Genomic DNA, 19,798 nt, shown 5'->3' with positions numbered 1-19,798 from the left:
GTCACTTCTCTCTCAGCCTAACCTACTTCACAGGGTTGTTGTGAAAGAGAAACTCAAGTATGTACACCGCTCTGGGCTCCTTGGAGGAAGAGCGGGATATTAATAATAATAATAATAATAATAATAATAATAATAATAATAATAATAATAATAATAAAATAATAATAGGAAAATAAACTGAAGTTGAATCCAAATAAGACAGAGGTACTGACTGTGGGGAGTTGGGACCTGGGTGATGGTTTAGATCTGCCTTCAGACTGGAGCCAGACCAGGCCAGGCTCGAGTATGCACAGCTCAGGCCCAGCCGGGGGTGGTATGATAAACATTTGGGGGGGGGGGGGAAATGGCAGACTTACTGCCATTGTGGGGCTTTGTGGAGCAGCCATGCGGGGTCTCCTGAGGTCCCCCCTCCCCCCACCAGCCTTCCTCAGCCTCCAACAGTCCATTTCAGGCCTCTGTGCACTGGCAGTGGCCATTCTGGAGGCCGCTGTGCACGCATACTGGCCATCTGCGTGGCCAGGTCATATGCTGGTAACCTCCAAGCTTGAATACTGTAATGCACTCTACATGGGGCTGCCTTTGTTCATAATCCGGGAACTACAATTGGTGCAGAATGTGGCAGCCAGATTGGTCTCTAGGACAACCCAAAGAGAGCATATAACACTGGTTTTAAAAGAAATGCACTGGCTGTCGCTACATTTCAGAATGAAATACAAAGTTCTGGTTATTACCTAAAAAACCCTCAATGGTTTGGGTTCAGAGTATTTAAGAGAGTGCCTTCTTTGTAATGAACCCCGTCAGCTATCAAGCTCTGGAGAGGTCCAGTTATGGTTACCAACAGCTCGTCTGGTGGAGACTCAGGACCGGGTCATCTCTGTGGCTGCCCCGAGGCTTTGGAATATGCTCCCTGTTGAAATAAGAGCATCTGCTTCTCTGTTTGCTATTAGGAAGACCCTCAAGCTCCACCTGTTGTCTCAGGCTTTTAAATGTAATTAATTTTAAACTGTTTAATTTTTTAAAAATCAATTGAGATTGTTTTTACTATATTTTGTGAGATTTTAACAGGTTTTACTCTGTTTTATATTGTGCTTTATATTTTGGACACTGCCTAGAGATGCACATGAGATGCAATATGATAGATAGATAGATAGATAGATAGATAGATAGATAGATAGATAGATAGATAGATAGATAGAGTCAAGTACCACAGTTTAGGAAAAGGCCACAGCTTAGTGTGAGAGCATGTGCCTTTCATGTGAGAGGTCCTAGGTTCCATCCCTAGCATATCAAATTAAAGGATCCTGGGTAATAGCATTAAGAAAAATCCATGCCTGAGATCCTAGAGAGCCACTATTAGAGTGAACTGCAGTGGGCTAGAAAGAACAATTGTCTGTCAATATAAAGCAACTTTGTAAATTCAGTGTAAATCCAACAGATTACTGTTGGAGTAATCCTGAAATAAACATCCTAATCCTATTCGGCGTGCTTGAAATCAATGGACTTGGGTCTGCTCAGCTCTGTATAGGATCGGGCTGGTAATGTCTTAGAGGGGATAAGATACGTGTTAACATATTCCTAGATCCTAATCAAATCCATGTGATTTATACTAGGCATTTAAAACATTCTCCATTTTCTATAAGAAAAATTATGCTCTTGATTTGAATTTATAGTAGCCATGAGATAGCAATCTGTCCCTCTACTGAATTGCTATTGGGGTAGTGAATCATACTTTTCCTTGGCATACTTTCAATGAATATTCTATTTACTATGGCTCCCCTTGGCTTCAATGGATCTTGGATGGCATCCTAATGACAGAAAACTGTAAAAAGCAGAATAGTCTTGGTTGTTGGCCTTAAAAAAAAAAATTACATATATACGATCTTTGGAAAATGACCAACCAAATCTGGGAAATCTGTACTATAGATAATTTAGAAGAAATGTAGTATAAATGATTTATGGACCTTCTATCAATGAGTAAAATGCTTTTTGGAGGGGAGGATCTGTCACTTCATCATAATGCATTTTTAAAATCACCCTTCATAACTTCAAAGCTATCATTGTTCTCTTGGGGGATATGGTATAATTAGAGAAATCCATCTGGAACTTATTACAGAGTGAAATTATAGCAAAGATGCCTTGGATGCATTTCACCTTGTTCTCAAATAGTCTTCTCCACACACTAGGACCCAAGGAAATACTGGCTTAAATGCTGCACCCACCATAACAGAGCTCTTCTGCGACTACTCACCCTTATGCAATTGCACATTGCAGCACTACTCAAACTGGGAATAACGAAAGCAGCTTCATGATGTGTGAATGCACAAGGGCAAGGAGGAATGGAAGAGCCCTTTTGTGCAGAACCATGGTCATGTTTGTTAGATGCACACACCAGCACAAGCAGTTATCAACTGCTTGTGTTACACTGCACACCCACTAACTTGATCAAGTCTTAGGGAAGCAGCACCATAGGAAAACAGACACTGAGACATTGCTACTTACATCTACATCTTTCTTGTTTGGACTAATTTTGGATTAATATAGTACTTGAAATAAACGATTGCAGACAAATGCATGAAAAAAAATCACTTGGTTTCTCTCTCCCTCTCTCTCCCTCTCTATATATAGAGATCTATCTATCTATCTATCTATCTATCTATCTATCTATCTATCTATCTATATCTCTCCTATATAATAAAACCCTAGCGTGTGCGACACTCCCTGGCGTGTCCGCCTGTGTCTCCCTCGGACGTTCTGGGCATGCGTGGTGCGCGTGCGCAGAACAGCCGAGGGAGACACAGCCGCAGGCACCAGGCGGCCATGTTGGCCGGTTGATCGGCCCGGCTGCAGGAAGGCCAGAGGTGGCGGCTGCGGGACCGGCCCGGACGCAGGGAGGGGAAAGGCGGCGGCAGCGGGACCGGCCCTGCCACGGGGAAAGCCGAGGCAGTGGCGGCAGGTCTGACCCGGCCACGGGAAGGGAAGCGGCGGCCTCGGCCAGAGGACGAGGTCTGGCCGAGGTGGCGGCAGAGCCTCGGCCAGAGGAGGTGGAGGGCCCAGGCCGCAAGGGAGGGGAAAAACAGCGGCAGACACACTGCGGCTGAGCCAGCGGCTGAGCCGGGCCAGAGGAGGCGGAGGGCCCCTGCCAGGATGAGGAGGCGGGGGAGGCCAGGGAAGACGGCAGACCCGGGGGAAGCCGGAGCCCTGGGTAAGCGGGCCCTGCTGAGGGCCCCGGCCGGAGGAGGTGGAGGGCCCGGGTGGGAGGAGGCGGCTGGGGAGGGCGGAAAAGGAGGGGAAAGACAGCGGCGGCGGGACCGGAAGGCTGCGGGGAGAGCAGAGGCGGCGGGCGCCACTCTTGGTGGCAGCGGGTCTGGCCTGGACGCAGCGAGGCCAGAGACGGCGGCGACGGGTCCAGGCCCGGTCACAAGAAGAACAGAGGCAGCGGCGATGGGACCAGCCTGGCCGCAGGGAGGGAAAAGACGGAGGCGGGAGAAGCCAGCCAAGGCAGCGGCGGAGCTGTGGCCTCGACCACAGCGGCACAGCCGCGGCCTCGAGCAGAAGACATGGAACAGTCGAGGCCGCGACAGAGCCGCGGCCTTGACCAGAGGAGGGGAACAGACGGACCGTCCATTGGCTGCGGGACGTGAGGGAACCGGCGCAGCCCAGAGGAGGGCAAGAGGGAGCTCCAAAGATGGCCGAGGGGAGCAAACCCCAGCAGCGCTGCTGACGCCCCCGCTTCATTGTCCCTGAAGGGGCTGCGGGAGCAGATGGGTGAGAGGAGGACGGGTGGGCTTCCTGTCATGTCCCCCCCCACTCGGGCTCCCCCCTCCAGGCAAAGCCAAGGGCATCTCACCCCCCACACTCACTCCTTCCAGCTTCATCCCCCCCAGTAACCTCCCTTTGGGCTTCTCTGCCCTGCCCCATTTCTCCTCCCCCGCCACATCGAAGTCCCCAAATGTGCCCCCCCATTTTAGGACAACTCCCTCCCAGCACCGCCCAGGGAGCAGCCCCCCCCCACTGAAAGTTATTTGCGGGAGAGTGGAGAAGGCTACTAGCGCCTGTTAATCTAACGGGCTGAAGATACTAGTATATATATAATTATGCTATTTACATGCAGTCTACCAGATGTTATTGAGTGGATTTAGTACTTTAATTATCGGGCCCTTTCCAAGGGTCTAGGATAGCTAAAAAAAAATTAAAGATAGCATCATAGTATTTGAGCTGTCCCGAGTAATGTGGCCTTCTGTAGTTGATGTGCTGTAATTTTATCAATGCCCAAGGTGTCCAGATGGTATTGAAGTTCTTTTGGTACTGTACCAAGTGCACCAACAACTATTGGTACCACTATTGTTTTCTTTTTCCAGAGCCGCTCAATTTCAGTCTGAAGGTCCTTGTATGTTGTTGTTGTTGTTGTTTCCATGGTGTCAGGAATAAAACAAAGCTTGGAACATTCTTTTTAAAAGTACCCTAATTATAATGCACACTTTATTTTGTAGGTTTAAAAATGTTTGTGTGTGTGCCTCTTTGAGGATCTGCTTATGCTCTCCTTAAGGGCTGGTTCACCCATAGATGTTCACCTTTCAATGATTACAATATCAAATAGTGACTTGTATGTATACAACATGGATTTTTAAAAAATGCAATCAGAACCTACATTTAGGCTTGCTGTTATGGTTGCCACAGAGATTGACACTCCCATAATGAATTTTCCACAACCCAGCCACAACATTTAGCAGCACAGTGTGGTGCTACTCCCACAATGTGCTGTAGTGGTTAGAGTGTTGGACTAGGACTTGTGAGGCCCAGATTCAAATCCTCACTCAGCTATGAGGCTCATTGGGTGACTTTGGGCCAGTCACTCTCTTGGCCAAAGCTGCTACACGGGGTTGTTGTGAGGATAAAACTGTGGGAAGAAGAACTATGTACACCACCCTAAGCTCCTTGGAGGAAAGCTTCTTGGAGCTTTACATAACACTATTTATGAGAGTTAGAATCTCTCTTAGCACTCCATTTCTTAAAATATTTCCCAATGGTTAGAAGTGCTATACTGGAATATGTACAATATCTAGCTTAACTACTGTATTGAGGCCTTAATGTTGTCATCCCTCCTCTACAACGGGAAGAGCATATCTGCCACTTTAGCATTTTATCTGAGTTGGGGACAGCAGACCTCAACTGCATATCATGTTTCAGATATCTGAATCAGCTTTCTCATATAGGATTTCCATATATTTCTCTCCGCAAGCAGCAGGAGCAGCCTGTGGGGCAGGTGGTGGGGGCGGCAGTGGTAAATGAGCCACAGGTGGGGCTCATTCCTGCTCTCCTCTCCCTGCCCTGGCTGTCTTGCTCTGCTGCTTCTCCTCCACTGCTGCGTTAACCCCAGGTGCATGGGTTGGTTATTCATCCCATTTTTTTCCACTGGTGAAAAAAAAAAGAACAAAGATTGCTGGCCATGGTCTCTGCTAAATTGCAGATGTGCAAAGCAGGAAGAATTTGGAAACACTGCAGCAGACTTCAAGGATGGAAAAGAAAGAAAGAAAACTTCCATACACACCAGGACCATTTGAGAGGCACAATGCAAAGGCCTGCAAACAATCCCACATGCTCCGCACCACTGGAGGACTGAGGATTCTGCCCCCCACTCAGTGGATTGCTACAACCACACCATCTCTCAATGCACTCTGATGCCTGGTTAAAAGTGCCACCGCCACCCTAGGCCCTGCCTGCATGTTAGCTCTTGCCATGGCTATTGCTTAGAGTGCCATCTTTTCCCCTGCAAGAAGCCTAGACTGAAGCTTGCCCTGACCTGGCTCCTTGTGTGCCACCACAGGTGGTGCTCCCGGCTTTCTCAGCAGTTCAACCCTAGGGCGGCAGCTGCCTGCTCAGAGACCTCATTTCTTAAAGAGACAGAAGGCTTTGGGAAGGGGAGCATAGTGACACCTAGCCAGGGGCGTATCTAGGGGTAGGGCTGGCAGGGCACGTGCCCCGGGTGCCACTTGAAGGGGGGCGCCATTTTGTAAAATTAATTTTTTTTAAAAAAAAATGGCTGCCAAAAACAAAATGGCCACCGTGCATGCTCAAATGGCCTCTGTGAGGCTCTAGGTCATGCCAGGCTTTGCAGAGGCCATTTGAGCATGCGCAGTGGCCATTTTGTTTTCAGTGGCCTTTTTTAAAAAAAAAAGATTATTTTTAAAAATGGCCACTGCACATGCTCAAATGGTCCCTGCGAGGCCCTAGAGGCCAGCGGGGTGAGGGGGAATCTTTGCAAACCCCCCCAGCCTTTAGGAAGCCCTCCAAAGGGGCTACGGGTAAAATAATAATAATAATAATAATATAATATAAGACACTGTACACATATTCAGATTGGCATTATGTTCAGAGAATCAGGGCTTGTGAATACTGAGCAGATGCTTAAGAGCTAGGATTGTATTCATTTGCTCTTACTTTGCTTCTTGTGATAAGTGAGTTAAATGTGATGTCTTGCTAATATGGCTAATAATGGTGAGTTTGTCTTTGAATCAGTGTGAAACCCTTAATATTAAGGCCCACTGGGAGTTTCTTGCTCTCTTTCTCTCATTTGAACTGTCTTTCTGAAAGACTAGAATATATTCCAAGCAGTGACACAGTTTACTCTGCATATCCTTTAATTATTTACAGAGTATCTGGGAAAAGTCAAATTCTCCATTGATTTTTAAAACTTATGTAATGGTGATGCTACAATGCATAGTAGAGAATTAGACAGGCACTTCTGTTTAGTTTTCCAAGTACACCTCCACATAGTATTTGGGTATTTCATGAGCCCCCACATACTGAAATTTGTAGTTTTCCAGCATTTTTTGGTCTGGCTACGTCCACTGCTAATAGTTTTTGAAATATTAAAAGATTAATGAGCTTGACTTGTATTTTTGAGCTGATATTATGGTAAAGTTATCTCAAAGATGGGTGTCAGATGCTTGGACAGGGGGCGCAATTTCAGTGTTTGCCCTAGGCGCTATTTTCCCTAGATACGCCTCTGCACCTAGCAGTTATTGGAGTGTAGTCCGAAGCCATGAAAGCCGTTAAGTTTGCAGCTGCGGGGAATAATATGCAGCAGAAATACTCTCATGCAAGCATGAGAGTTGAATCTTCGACTCTGGCCTCGACAAGAGCCTCAGCTGACTGAAAAGGGTGAGAGCCTTGCTGCTACATCCCTTCCCAAGCCCAGACAGGAGAGATCTTAAAGGCAGCCAGAGCTGCAGCAGCTTTACTTGCAGCCAGAGGCACCAGGTACCCAGAAAGCAGCTGACAGCCTCTTGGAGAAGAGGCGCAGGGCTGCAGGCATGTGAGCACTCTTTCCATCCCCAGCCCCCGCCACCTTCAGCGGCTTTCTCCACACTGTCAGAGTGGAGAACCCCCTGTGAACAGGGCTGGCACAAGGACTTTTGACGCCCCAGGCAAAGCCTGGCCACTGCTTCTCATCACCCCACTACAATCCCTGTCTCTCCAGTATCATTAAAAAAAAAAAAAAGACTATATGAGAATTCTCATCCCTGCAACTATTTTTCTCTGTGCAAAGGATCCAGAGTTTTGGAGGAGGCAGCTGGCTTTGTTGCTGTTTAAAAGCTCTGAGAAGGCTGTGGGCAGCTTCCTTTCCCTTCTACCACCCCCACCCCCCACTTCCTATTAGCTTCCTTGTCCAATGGGGAAGCCGGGGAAGGGACTTTTGCCAGGAGCTTCAATGCAGCAGTGCAATTTAAAAAAAAAAAAAACACCCCTGGCCCTTTGGCCATTCATTGGCTGGTTTTCAGCCTTTACGCCCGGTGCAGGTCATACCCGGCCACACAGCGGCCCATTGCACAGGTGCAGCAGCCTCCAAAATGGCTGCCATGCTGGGGGGGGGGGGGAAGGCCAAAAACTTTGACTAAAGGAGGCCGATGGGGGGAGGCCTCCACGGACACAACCCTCTCCCCCCCACCGCCACCTTGCACAACTCCCCCAGAGGAGGTAAGTTTAAAATGTATTTTTTAAACAAAAAAAAGCTTGTGAACCGCAGAACTGGCAGGGTGCAGGGGTTGGTCCGGAGTCAGACCGAACAGGGGAATATCGAACCTGTTTGCACATCCCTAATCTAAGTGTACGACAATCTCAGTGTATGACATTCTTATCTGGCAAACTTTTTTTAAAAGGCCTTGCTTTGGATTATGTTTTGTTTTTATTATACTTAAGTGTACAGCAGGGTGTGTGTGTGTAAAAATACAGTTTTATAAATAGAATAAAATTGTAAAATACATTTCTTTCCTTCCATATTTATAGGGTGTGTGTGTGTGTGTGTTGTATTCATAGTGGCATATCATAATACATATGTGCGCAAATTGCTTTGATACTGCCACCCAGAACAAAACTCATTCCATTCATTGATGAAAAAAATTAGAGGGAACACTGCTGGGGGATTAAACATTTGTGGGAAATGTCTATGAACTGGTTCAGATGTCAGTTTTCTGGGCCATGCAATTAAAAGGAAGATACACCAAGAGTGTGCCCTTCCTGGCATCTCTTGCAGACATCCACTCCCTCCCCGTGATAGTGCCAGGAGGATGTCAGAATGTCTGCAAAAGATGTCAGGATGGGTGCACTTTCAGTGTGTTTCCCTAAACTGCTTGGGTTGGGAAAATATGAACCAAAAAGTACTTTTTTCCTGCAACAGAAGAGCGCTAAATAAAAAAGTTCGACTACAGTCCATGATTGGAATCACAGCCTACCTGATTACATTTACATCAAATTTACTCAGAGACGCATCAAATAATCTGTCCTTTCCCATGCAATTCAGGATATCAGGATATTATCTCTGTAATTATCCTGGTCTTGCTTGTTATGACTCAGCTGTTTGACAGGGCTCAAACGCAATGTTGGAGATCAGCAAAATGAGTCTGTCAGCCTTCTTACAAACATTCCTTGGTCTGTGCAGAACTGGAGAGCACCCATCTGCAAGGGTGGACTTTCCATGAGGCGAGGTGAGTCGGTCACCTCAGGCAGCAAATGATTGGGGTGCCAGTGGGACAAGAAGACTGGGGTGCCAGTGGGACAACCCCCAACTTTTAAAAAAGGAGAGGAAATGGGAGGAGAGAGCATTCATGGAGGCAGCATTTGGTGCTCTGCCGCAGTCAACCAGAGGTCTTGAACCACCACTCCAGAGAGGTGCCTGGCAGCAATTTCTAGCATAAGTAATCTTTCGACACTTAAGAGTGCATAATGCAAACTGACCTTTACTACCATGCAGAACACAAACTTCATTTTAGAATCAACTTCATTGATTGGCTTTTGATAAGCTCTATATCTCCTTGCCTCTGGGATGTGTAAGATATAGATTGGTCTACAACACAATGCACAGGCAGTCCCCCTTTTTCCAATGCTGAAGGTTTTTCTCTATTAAGAAGTGGCACTCTAGACTACTAGGAGATACTGATTCCATATGAGATTGTTTTTGGAAAGTCTGATGTAGTGGAATAAATTCCTGTTTATTTGTTCTCTTCCAACATGTGACTGGGGGACAATGGGAGCTGACCTCTGCCTCCTAGACTTTGGAAAATAGACTTTGATTCTAGTACATCAGTAATGCAAGCAAGTCTCTCTCCTACCCCTATGAGACAGAGAGCTTTTTAGCAATATCTCCTTCTCCTTCATGTTTTGAATCCCAAATGATTTGATGGCCTAAGAATAACCCTATTTTTTTTAATGTCACAGCAAATATCCTCTGAATGTGTATCTTTGATACTTGCCTTCACACATACACACTTTTTATGCAACCAGTATATATTTGGGTTGTATAGGAGAAATTGAGATAACCCCAAATGCCCAGAGGGCTGAAGAGAAACTACCAATGGTTCATTGGGGTTGGGGGCAGACATTTATTACTTTTTTTAGTTATGTTTGTAGATTTTAACAGAGGATCATTCAAGGATGCAACAAGGTTATGATGTTTATAAAAACCACTGCTTGGCCCTGGATCATCAAAGAATCGCCCCCCCAGCCCCAATTTGAAACTCTATCCCCCGCCCATGTTTTCCCATTCATAAAGCTTTATGTTTGTTTGCCAAGTTTTCAGCTCAGTGCTCAGTGTTTGCTAAGTCCAAAATGATCCTTTAATTGTTAGAAAATCCTGATGAATTTAAAACAAAAACAAAAACAGGCAACTCTGGAACATAATCACTACTGATAATGTTTTCTAAAAATCAGATTTTATTTTCTTCAGGAGATGCCATACTATTCAGACGTTTTGGCTCAATTAAATTTATGTATGTATTCCAGTTATACAGTAAAGTCTCTCATGAAGGCATGCAGTTACACAGCCAGACCTGCTTAGGTTTAGCAGAAGAATGGCGTCATGCCTTTTGAGTATTCTCCAGGCCTGATGATAATATTGTATTATTGATGATACCATTACTCAGTAATGATGTGAGCTCTCCAACAGAGAGAATGTAGCTGTGTGTCCATGCTATCTGGATTTCCATGCAGAAATGTACAAAGATAAGGTAGGAGGGTAGCTTTGGATTTTCCAAACATTCTCTGTGAAAAACTCAGAGCCAGATTATAATTATGCCAGCCATGGGAATGTTGCTGAAAATGACAAATGTTTCACCTCCCTGCTATAGTTACTTACATCTTGTTGTACTGACTAAGATCGTTCACACAACCATGTGTGAGGGCTGGGGGGAAAGCAGAAGCCTACCTGCCTTCCCTCACATGATCCAGGGCCCAAAGAGGGCTCTGCAATCTGCACTCCCACACAAGCAGTAGGGTGGCAAGCAGTGCGGCAACCCAGAGGCAGGGGAAGGAAGTCCAGGCATCAGGAATCCCACAATGCACTGCTCAAGCAGCACGGTGCATTGGGGAAATTCCTGCTGCTGGCTTGCTCCTTCCACATAGCTCTATGGTACAGGTACAGAAGCAGAGCGATCCCAACACTGCACATGACCAGCCTGTTCACTAGTTTTGTCTGTGCATCATGACTAGCAGGGCTTTACAACACAAAGGATTTCTAATTAACTACAGTGTGAGTTCCCACATCACTCTCTGTGGGGGTGTGCCCAACACTGTAACTACGATCACACAGGTTGTGAGAAAAAGTCCACAATGTGACAATGCTGCATTATACCTCCATATGGATGCAGCTTTTAAGATACTGGCCACTTTTGCAATATGCCATCAGGATGAAGGAAGAATACTGAAATATGTTAGCATCAGTGTTCCCTCTAACAGGGATTCCCTGATGTTGTTGACTACAATTCCCATAATACCCAAGCAAAAGCCATTGCAGCTGGGGACTCTGGGAGTTGTAGTCAACAACATCTGGGAATCCCTGTTAGAAGGAACACTGGTTACCATATCTATCAATGATAGATCTTTAAATGTCAGCACAACATCCTAGGCCAGTGTTTCCTAAGATATCCCAAATATATTTAATCTTGTATTTGCGATTCTGTTTAAAGGTTCTCCACTGACTTGTTTTACAACATTCTCCCAGTACTCACTTTCTGTGCTCAGCAATAGGGTTGTGCAGAACTGGTTTGCGATCAAACCGATCCACCACAAACCAGGCTGTTTCAAGAGGTTCAATTGCAAACCGGTTCAAACTGGTTCATTGGTTCACCCAGCCAAGCTGGACGGTTCAGCTGAACTGGTCTGTGGAGCGCCAGTTCAGTCCAAATTTGGACCAAACCATTGCAAATGGTCCATGCAGAGCCCTGTTCAGCAATCCTCATTTAGAAGATTTTTCTCTCTTTGATTCTTACCTTTGCCTTGGCAAGCTGATGAATGGCTGTTTATGGCACCTCTTGCTTAGGCTAAAGAGCTTATGAACAATTTTCTGCGCCTTAAGGAACAGTTGTTTCATGCTGGTTTCCAGTTGCTCATAGCGATACTGGAAATTGGAATCCATTGTCCACAAATGCATAATGGCAGATGTGTTGAGGAAATAGTTCATGGGCAGCCTTTTCATAAAGAACTTGAATTCATCTGCAAAATGGCAAAATTGAACATGCTTTAATTTATACTTCTGTAATCTTTTGTGCAGTGAACAACATTTAGTTCCAGTTTATGCCGATTTTTATTGCTTTAATTTGTCACCGCAAATGGGTGACAGCACATGTATACTCAAATGAAATAGTGTTAATTTTAAATGCAGTATAAATATAAATGTTACACAAACATTCCAGAAATACACAGCATTGATTTTCATTGCAGCACCCTTTGATAAATTAAGCATTTTCTTATTGCAAAGATCTCACACAATCATTAAAATCTAGGTTTAATGTGGAAATCTCACCCATGTCACAGTCGGAATCTCAGATTCATTTCAGCCCATGGGTTCACACACTCACACTATTGTCGGTTATTAATATTAAACCTAGATTTCAACGATTGTGTAAACCAGGCCATTATTTCGGTAATTTTCACAACCATCAAGTTGATAAGGTAAAGTGTGCCATCAAGTTGATTTCGACTCCTGGTGCCCACAGAGCACCCCTGTGGTTTCATTTGGTAGAATACAGGAGGAGTTTAGCATTGCCTCCTCCCACGCAGTACGAGATGATGCCTTTCGGTATCTTCCTATATCGCTGCTGCCCGATATAGGTGTTTCCCATAGTCTGGGAAACCTACCAGCGGGGATTTGAACCGGCAACCTTCTGCGTGTTAGTAAAGCATTTCCCTGCTGTGCCATTAATATTCTTATATTAATGAGGGGAGAGAGGTACAGGCAGAGGCGTATCTAGGGAAAAAAGCGCCTAGGGCAAGCACTGAAATTGCGCCCCCTGTCCAAGCACCTGACACCCATCTTTTCAGATAACTTTACCATAATATCAGCTGAAAAATACAAGTCAAGCTCGTTAATCTTTTAATATTTCAAAAACTATTTAGCAGTGGACGTAGCCAGACCAAAAAATGCTGGAAAACTACAAATTTCAGTATGTAGGGGCTCATGAAATACCCAAATACTGTGTGGAGGTGTACCTGGAAAACTAAACAGAAGTGCCTGTCTAATTCTCTACTATGCATTGTAGCATCACCATTACATATGTTTTAAAAATCAATGGAGAATTTGACTGTTCCCAGATACTCTGTAAATAATTAAAGGATATGCAGAGTAAACTGTGTCACTGCTTGGAATATATTCTAGTCTTTCAGAAAGACAGTTCAAATGAGAGAAAGAGAGCAAGAAACTCCCAGTGGGCCTTAATATTAAGGGTTTCGCACTGATTCAAAGACAAACTCACCATTAATAGCCATATTAGCAAGACATCACATTTAACTCACTTATCACAAGAAGCAAAGTAAGAGCAAATGAATACAATCCTAGCTCATAAGCATCAGCTCTGTATTCACAAGCCCTGATTCTCTGTACATAGTGCCAATCTGAATATGTGTACAGTGACTTATATTATATATTATTATTATTACTCGTAGCCCCTTCGGGGGGCTTCCTAAAGGCTGGGGGGGTTGCAAAGATTCCCCCTCACCCCGCTGGCCTCTAGGGCCTCGCAGAGACCATTTGAGCATGTGCAGTGGCCGTTTTTAAAAATAATCTTTTTTTTTTTAAAAAAAGGCCACTGAAAACAAAATGGCCACTGCGCATGCTCAAATGGCCTCTGCAAAGCCTGGCATGACCTAGAGCCTCACAGAGGCCATTTGAGCATGCACGGTGGCCATTTTGGTTTTGGCAGCCATTTTTAAAAAATAATTAATTTTACAAAATGGCGCCCCCCTTCAAGTGGCACCTGGGGCACGTGCCCTGCCAGCCCTACCCCAGATACACCCCTGGGTACAGGGAAATACTGGTTTTTCCATGAAGGCCGCCTAATGAATTCATGGCAGAGGTGAGATTTAAACCAGACACTTCCTGATTTATAGCTTAGTACAGGGCCAGATTAAGGCTTTGAGGGGCCTGGAGCACTTAAGACAAGGGACTCTTGCTGAGGTCTTATCCACATGACCGGCATGTAAGAGCACAGGTTGATTTCAAAAACCATATTGATTAAAAGATGTGTAAGTAGTGTACGTAAAAAGCCACCTTAAGTGGTGCAGCAAGGAAATGCTTGACTAACAAGCAGAAGGTTGCTGGTTCGAATCCCCACCAGTACTATATCGGGCAGCAGCAATATAGGAAGATGCTGAAAGGCATCATCTCATACTGTGCGAGAGGAGGCAATGGTAAACCCCTCCTGTATTCTTCCAAAGAAAACCACAGTGCTCGGTGGGCACCAGGAGTTGAAATCGACTTGACGGCACACTTTACCTTTACTTTAAGTAGTGTTTAACATTATATACGTTATTGTAATATTGATTACATATTGTGTAAGCAAACTACAAAAGCACACATATATATCTTCATTTTACATAAAACATAGATTACATTCCTACAGAACATTTCCTAAGACACCTCAAAGGTAGAGAGAAGCAAGCAGGAGAGGAGAGCTGGTCTTGTGGTAGCAAGCATGACTTGTCCCCTTAGCTAAGCAAGGTCTGCTCTGGTTGCATTTGAATGGGAGACTACATGTGAGCACTGTAAGATATTTTCACTCAGGGGATGGATCTGCTCTGGGAAGAGCAGAAGGTTTCAAGTTTGCTCCCTAGTTTCTCCAAGATAAGGCTGAGAGAGATTCCTGCCTGCAATCTTTGAGAAGCTGCTGCCAGTCTGTATAGACAGTACTGTGCTAGATAAACCAATGGTCTGACTCAGTATATGGCAGCTTCCTATGTTCCTATTGTTGCAGCTGATACCTTAACTGCCTCCGCCCCCCACAACACTTCCTCCAGTTGTTGGGCGCTGATTCTGCAGGGAAAATGTTTAAGGCAGCTCAGAGGTAGAAGTAAGCAACAAGAGCAGCGATGCCTTAACTGCCTCCTTCCCCCCATGCATTCCCTAAGATGTGCTTACTCATACTCTACAGTGGCTTTTTCTCGGTGGCAAAGAAGCAAGCAGCAAGAAGGGCTCACTGGGCAGCGACAGGAAGCAAGCAGCCCAGAGAGCCAGAGAAACAAAAGAAAAGCTGACGCAAAACTGGTAGCAGTTCTTGGTGGCCTTCCGTTCTTGGAATGCCACAAAACTACTGTTGCACTTCCATTATCTGAAAATATTTACAAAACATCTTCTTAATTTTTGAGTGAAATACTTTTGATCTAAGTTGTCTCAGGAGTAAACCCCACGGATTTCAATAGTGGTGGTATGTGTTCTTCATTCATATTCTTGTAGTGATGTACAGAAGGAAATGTTTGCAATCAGCTGCTGCTGTTTGCTCAAGGACAGCATGCACTATACCTGCTAACAAATTTAACCTGCTGTTTATAAGTGATAAGAAAGGCTTGTGTTACATTCACTTGTAGTTCAAAACTGAAGGGAGGACACCTTTGCCAAGAAGAGAGCTTGTTAACTCTTAATGAAATCATGTCCTATGTTCTTTTCTAATGAATATCATATTATATCCAGAGTAATGAGAGATAAGGCTACTGTGAAGACCCAGTACTTTGCCAAGAGAGAGAGAGAGAGGGAGAGAGAGAGAGAGAGAAGAAAATGATATTTGTCTCATATCTTAAACTGACACATTTCATGAGCTATGAAACTGCAACACGAGCGCTTACTGTTCAAGGATTATTAAATTTATTGTACTCTAATCAGCAAAAAGCATAGGTATTCTTGGAATGTGATTAAGGACCCAGGCAGGAATCTGAGCAGCAGATGAAGTTAACCACCCCATAACTTTCTTTCATTTGGAGCTGACAAGGAAATTTGCTTAAAGTCAAATTTGAACAGTCCTCCTCTAATAAGTCATCTACAATGTTTGAGCAATTCCAAAAACAGCCACAAGACTTTACAAAAGACTAAAGGATGTGCATGAATCAAATTTTTGATTCAATTTGTAACCAAATTGAATCACCCCCAATTTGTTTTGGGTCTGAATCTACCCACCAAATCACCCCAGATTCGATTTGTACCCGAATTATCTGAATTGATCCAGGGCAAAAAAGGGGATCCAGGGGCAAAAGAGTGGGGTGGATGGTAGTGTCCAATCAGTGGTGGCTACCACCCAAATTTCAAAGAAATTGGGCAACGGGGTGATTTTAAAGAATTTTTGAAGTTGGTGCATCTTTAAGCTTTTCCCCATTGGGAATAATGGGGATTTCAGCAACCTTATAGCTCCAGATGGGGGGCACTAGGGTGACCTAGATTGGGTTGTGGTAGGTGGTAGTGCCCAATGGGTGCAAGGAAGTTACCACACATATTTCAAAGAAATTGGGCAACGGGGTGATATTTAAAAATTTTTTGAAGTTCATGCATCTTTAAGCTTTTGCCCATAGGGAATAATGGAGATTTCATCAGCCTTAGTTATAACTCCAGGGGTGGGGGGCACCAGGGTGGCCCAGAGAGGGTTGTGGTGGGTGGCAGTGCCCAATGGGTGCAAGGAAGCTATGGCCCATATATATAAGAAACTGGACAAGGGGTTATTATTATTTTTTTAAAATGAAGTTGACATGTCTTTGTGGCAGATTCAGGGCAGAAAAGGGGTTTCGGGGGCAGAAGAGTGGGTCAGGTGGTAGCCCCAATGGGTGCCTGCTACCACCCAGATTTCAAATAAATTGGTGAAAGGGGTGATTTTTAATTTTTTTCTGAAGTTTTGCTTCACACGAGCAAATTGAAGTGTCTCAAGGTGGTGAGCGCGGAGAGCAGCCTTAGCCTGCTCTCCCTGCACACAAACAGGGAGCCATTCACACAGACAGGGAAGACTGGTGTCAGGGAGAAGGAGGCTCTCCTTTATGTACCCCTTCACCAACCACATTTTGGCACCGGAGTAATGTCGTGTTGCGCTCAAAGTGAAGCTACATGGTTTTGTTGGGAGTAGTGTGGGCAGCCAGTGTCCATCTTTTTAACCATTGTTAAAAGTGGATTCCATGACACATTGTACCCACAACCTTTCTGGGGAGGGTGGATGGGCTGTGGGGATGGCAGGAGCTTGCCTGCCTTCTCCGGCAGACTAGTGGCTGCCATCTTCCCCTCTGCCACAGCGCCCACCCACATGAGCAGTAGCGTAGAGAAGGGAAGCACTCTAGGAGTAGGAGGACCTTCCCCTCCTGCATCCCAGGGTGCTCCAGGGCATGAGTGTGGCTGCTCCTTCCCCCAGGCTCACCTCTGGAAATAGCAGAGGGCTGAGCGGAAGCTGTTTAATCTGGTGGCAGTTGCTCAGACAATCGCTGGCCAAAGTTAAGCCGACTACAGGTTCGGCTTAACAGGTTAGGCTGTGTGTGTGACTACAGGTTAGGCTGTGTGTGTGAATAGCCTTATTGAAAAAACAAGGTAAAATAAAGCACCCAGTACATTCCATAGCGGACTCATGGGGTATAGGGACCTAATCAGGATCAAATTTTGGACATCTGCAGGATGTCCAGCAAATTAATGTGTTTAGCTTATTTCCAGAGCAGACTCGTGAGGGACTGGTCATAACTATAATCACTTTCAATGCTGTCAGTCGAGACATCATATGTTGTCATATAAGTGAGCTAGAGTGAAACTGTTTTGGCAGCCCCCCCCCCCCAGCACTCACCTGCCACAAAGCCCCTCACTTTGTGAAGGCCTCACCACCACCACCACCATCTGGCAGCCCAGCACAAGCCCCTTCAGCACTGCCCCCTGCCTTGCCACTCTCCCTCCTCTTCCTTCTGCTGCTGCTGTTGCCACCACTGCTGCCATTCCCAAGCCAGCTCATGGACTCATCCAGCTGCTTACTGCCACGCAAGCCAACTGGGGGATGGTGGTGGGCATGCATATCGATCAGCATACAGTCACATGTATGCCTGCTGTCATTCCTCAGCTGGCTTGTGGTGTGGTAAGCAACTGAATGGGCTCTTTCCTCCCTCACTTGAGAAAGTCAAAAGCCACTCAGCTGCTTACTGCTGCACGAGCGAGCCGGGGAATGGAGGCAGAAGGCACAGCAACAGCAGCACGAGAAGAGAGTGTCAAGGAAGGGGCAACACCAAGGAATCCAGCACTGAGGGGCCACAGGCTGGGAAATGGCAGCAATGGGCGGGCGGGGTTGGGCTGTCACAAGCAGCCTATGTGCAGAGGACACGTTTGCCCAGTTATAAATATGTCCCTGACTATGATTGTCTGGTAGGAACATAGGAAGTCATCTTCTGAGTCAGACCATTGGTCCATCTAGCTCAATCAGATTCAGAGGTTCCCAACCGGTGGCACTCCAGATGTTGCTGAACTACAACTCCCATCATCTCCAGCTATAATTTATTGTGGCTGGGGATGATGGGAGTTGTAGTTCAGCAACATCTGGAGTGCCACAGATTGGGAACCCCCTGATCTCCACTTATAGGCAGTGGTCTTTCCCAGACCTATCTGGAGCTATTCAGGATAATCTGGGACATTTTGCATGCAAGGAATCTGGTCTACCACTGAGCTAGGGCCCTTCTCCCATTACCAATATTTGATAATTAACTGGAATTCAAATCCCCATTTGAATATTGCAGATGCAGTCCGAAGCATATGGAGGGAACTGTGTTTGCAGATTCTTCCAATGATGGCAAAAAATAAAGGGTGGTTGTTCTGGCATTAAGCAATTGATTCTATGTATATCGTACTTTACATTACCCCTGTCAAAATCATCATTTTAGTGTCTGCCTAGGTAGCAATTTAAATAGTCTTGTCTGTCACTTTTCACAATGCTTGGAACACTCCAATGACACTTTTCTGCCTTATTATTTGTAGCCGAAGCATTCTTACATGAATTGTGTTGAACTGTGTTGGAATAACTGATGAATAAACAGTGAGAGAATAGAGCGTGTAAAAGTGTGTGTGTGTGTGGGTGGGTGGGTGTGGGTGGGTGGTTGGTGGGGGAATATCCCATCATGAATTTCCTTTCCTTTCAACACTGTCAGTCAAGATATCATAAGCTGGCCTAGCTGTAAAACTCTATAAATGTATAAAATATTGATAACACATTCTGTGTTCATGGTTGGGGGGAAAGGACTAGTTAAATTTATACAGATGGTCCCAAACTGGAGGTTCATGCTGCCACTGAAATTTACACAAATTCAGCATTTTTCAATATTTCATTGACTTCACAAACAGCAATTGGCTAGTTTACGAAGACAAAGATGAGCATCTGAAAGCTGTGGGCTTATGCACTCTCCCTCTCTCTTCCATGTGTGTAACCATGCCAATTTACCCAAATGGAAAATAGTGCCCTCACAGTGGCCAGGTACCACAAACTTGTTGCTGTGGAGCAGTGTGAATGTCCCTGAACAATTCACAGAAAATAAACTCTTCTTATGCTTGAACATCTGTGATACAGAGTTCTTTTCTAATCAACCTGTATCATTTTAACATATCTTTGCAAAATAAAGAGTTAATATTCTATGTGTTCACACATTGCTTCATGGAATGAAAGTCATTAATTGTTAATTGCGACAAGTAATAGTAAATTCACTATAATCTTTGGTTATCATTGCAGCTCAAGGTGCAATCTGCATGCCGAGTAGCACAGCATGTAAATATTTATCTCTTCAGATTTGTAATCCATCCTTTCCTTTACTTTCAGGGCAGGCAACCATTCAAAAATATAAATAATTTCAAAGGTACAAAAAAGTACATCTAGAATACTTTAAACATATACAAAAATATAGTACATATAGCCCAGTCCCCTGAATTCAGTTGGACTTACTCCAAAATAAGTATGTCTGGGATTGTAGCCTAAGTACCTCACACTAAATTCCAGCTGGCGGCAGCGGAGGGTGATGGTGGTGAATGATGTCCATTTGGAAGACACCC

The 19,798-nt window shown here is 45.0% G+C and overlaps 1 protein-coding gene across 5 annotated transcripts in view; it reads right to left on the bottom strand.

The window, feature by feature from the left end:
* Nucleotides 1-19,798, bottom strand: part of BRINP3 (BMP/retinoic acid inducible neural specific 3) — a 352,098-nt gene that overhangs the window by 43,026 nt on the left and 289,274 nt on the right. For all 5 annotated transcript variants that reach the window (XM_053248782.1, XM_053248785.1, XM_053248783.1 and 2 more), the window contains one exon: nucleotides 11,763-11,985. In XM_053248782.1, coding sequence (XP_053104757.1) covers nucleotides 11,763-11,985 — 223 coding nt within the window. The remainder of the gene's footprint in view (nucleotides 1-11,762; nucleotides 11,986-19,798) is intronic.

This window comes from Hemicordylus capensis, chromosome 4 (assembly GCF_027244095.1).
Source record: "Hemicordylus capensis ecotype Gifberg chromosome 4, rHemCap1.1.pri, whole genome shotgun sequence".
NCBI classification, from domain to species: Eukaryota; Metazoa; Chordata; class Lepidosauria; order Squamata; family Cordylidae; genus Hemicordylus; species Hemicordylus capensis.
The sequence above is the reverse complement of the archived record's forward strand: the minus strand, read 5'-3'. Positions and strand labels throughout refer to the sequence as shown.